Raw genomic sequence first — 1,105 nt, forward strand, 5'->3', positions numbered from 1 at the left:
CACACACACACACACACACACACACACACACACACACACACACACACACTCAGCTGACCCGTCCTGGCTACTCACTCCATTTCATGCTTGTTTTCCATTTCTGTTAAAGTCAAAAATATTTCAGTAAATTATCTCTTTCACAACCCCGATGCAAATTAATGTTCATCACTTCCATTGGCTGAATGGATCCAGACAAATCAAACACTTGTCTATTAAATGGATCAGAATTTGGTATAAAACAAATCTTTATTGATACATGCCTAACCAACCCTCTCCAATTAAGAGGATACCAATACCAAGAGAAAATAGACAGAGACTAATTTGACATTGGCTAAAGCTTTACCAGCTGGTAAACCAACAGCAAACCAGCTGAGGAGAAGCCAAAGCAGTAGAAGGCTAATGGAGTTGGATGCTGGTGCTCACCAGAGGATTACACAGTGAGTGCTGGGGAGAGGAGCGCACCAGCATGGGGAGGCCCCGGGCCGGATTGGTGCCAGAGCCACTGCTACCAGTGAACTGGCCACAGGGCGGGTGACAGAGAGTGAAAAAACAAGAAAGACAAGAAAGAAAGAAAGAAGATAGAGTTGTTATTTAGGAAGAATGTGATGAAGGACCGTACTGGCAGAGGCGGAACGTGAGGGTGAAGACGTTGCACCAAAGTTTGAGAGTGATTTGAGACAACACACCAGTCACCAGGACGAGGTACTCACCTCAAAATAATCACTGATTTTGTGCCCTCTCCCTTTTCCTACAAAAAAAGTAAAACATTGTAATCATTTGATCCTATACTATGTTCCTAAGCATATACACATACAGGCAAGCTGAACATTTTGGAATATGTTCTCTCTGTCAGTAAGTAGGTTGCACTTACCCTGGCTGTTGCTGTCATAGATGTCTCCTTTTCTCTTCCTGCATCTCTGGTCATTGGACTTCTTCTCTGGTGTCTGACATGAGCAAAAAAGCAGCACAGCTTAGCTTAGACGTTTACACCAATAGGTTTATTCCATTAGCCACATTAACGTAAAGACAAATACACTTTATTGACCAAATGAAGCCTTGCATCTTTAATTATGTGTATATGATTACACTCCTCGCTAGAAAGAAA

At 42.4% G+C, this 1,105-nt stretch overlaps 1 protein-coding gene across 1 annotated transcript in view; it reads right to left on the reverse strand.

Moving 5' to 3' along the window:
- Window positions 1-1,099, reverse strand: part of LOC116381381 (serine/threonine-protein kinase tousled-like 2) — an 8,171-nt gene extending 7,072 nt beyond the window's left edge. The window contains exons 1-2 of the mRNA XM_031843494.1: window positions 872-1,099; window positions 424-748 (exon numbers count right to left, since the gene is read on the reverse strand). Of these exons, the coding sequence (XP_031699354.1) occupies window positions 424-468 (45 nt within the window). The 5' untranslated portion in view covers window positions 469-748; window positions 872-1,099. The remainder of the gene's footprint in view (window positions 1-423; window positions 749-871) is intronic.
- Window positions 1,100-1,105: the final 6 nt, after the last annotated feature.

The sequence above is a fragment of the Anarrhichthys ocellatus genome, unplaced genomic scaffold (assembly GCF_004355925.1).
Source record: "Anarrhichthys ocellatus isolate YVR2014 unplaced genomic scaffold, GSC_Weel_1.0 scaffold4, whole genome shotgun sequence".
Lineage (NCBI taxonomy): Eukaryota > Metazoa > Chordata > Actinopteri > Perciformes > Anarhichadidae > Anarrhichthys > Anarrhichthys ocellatus.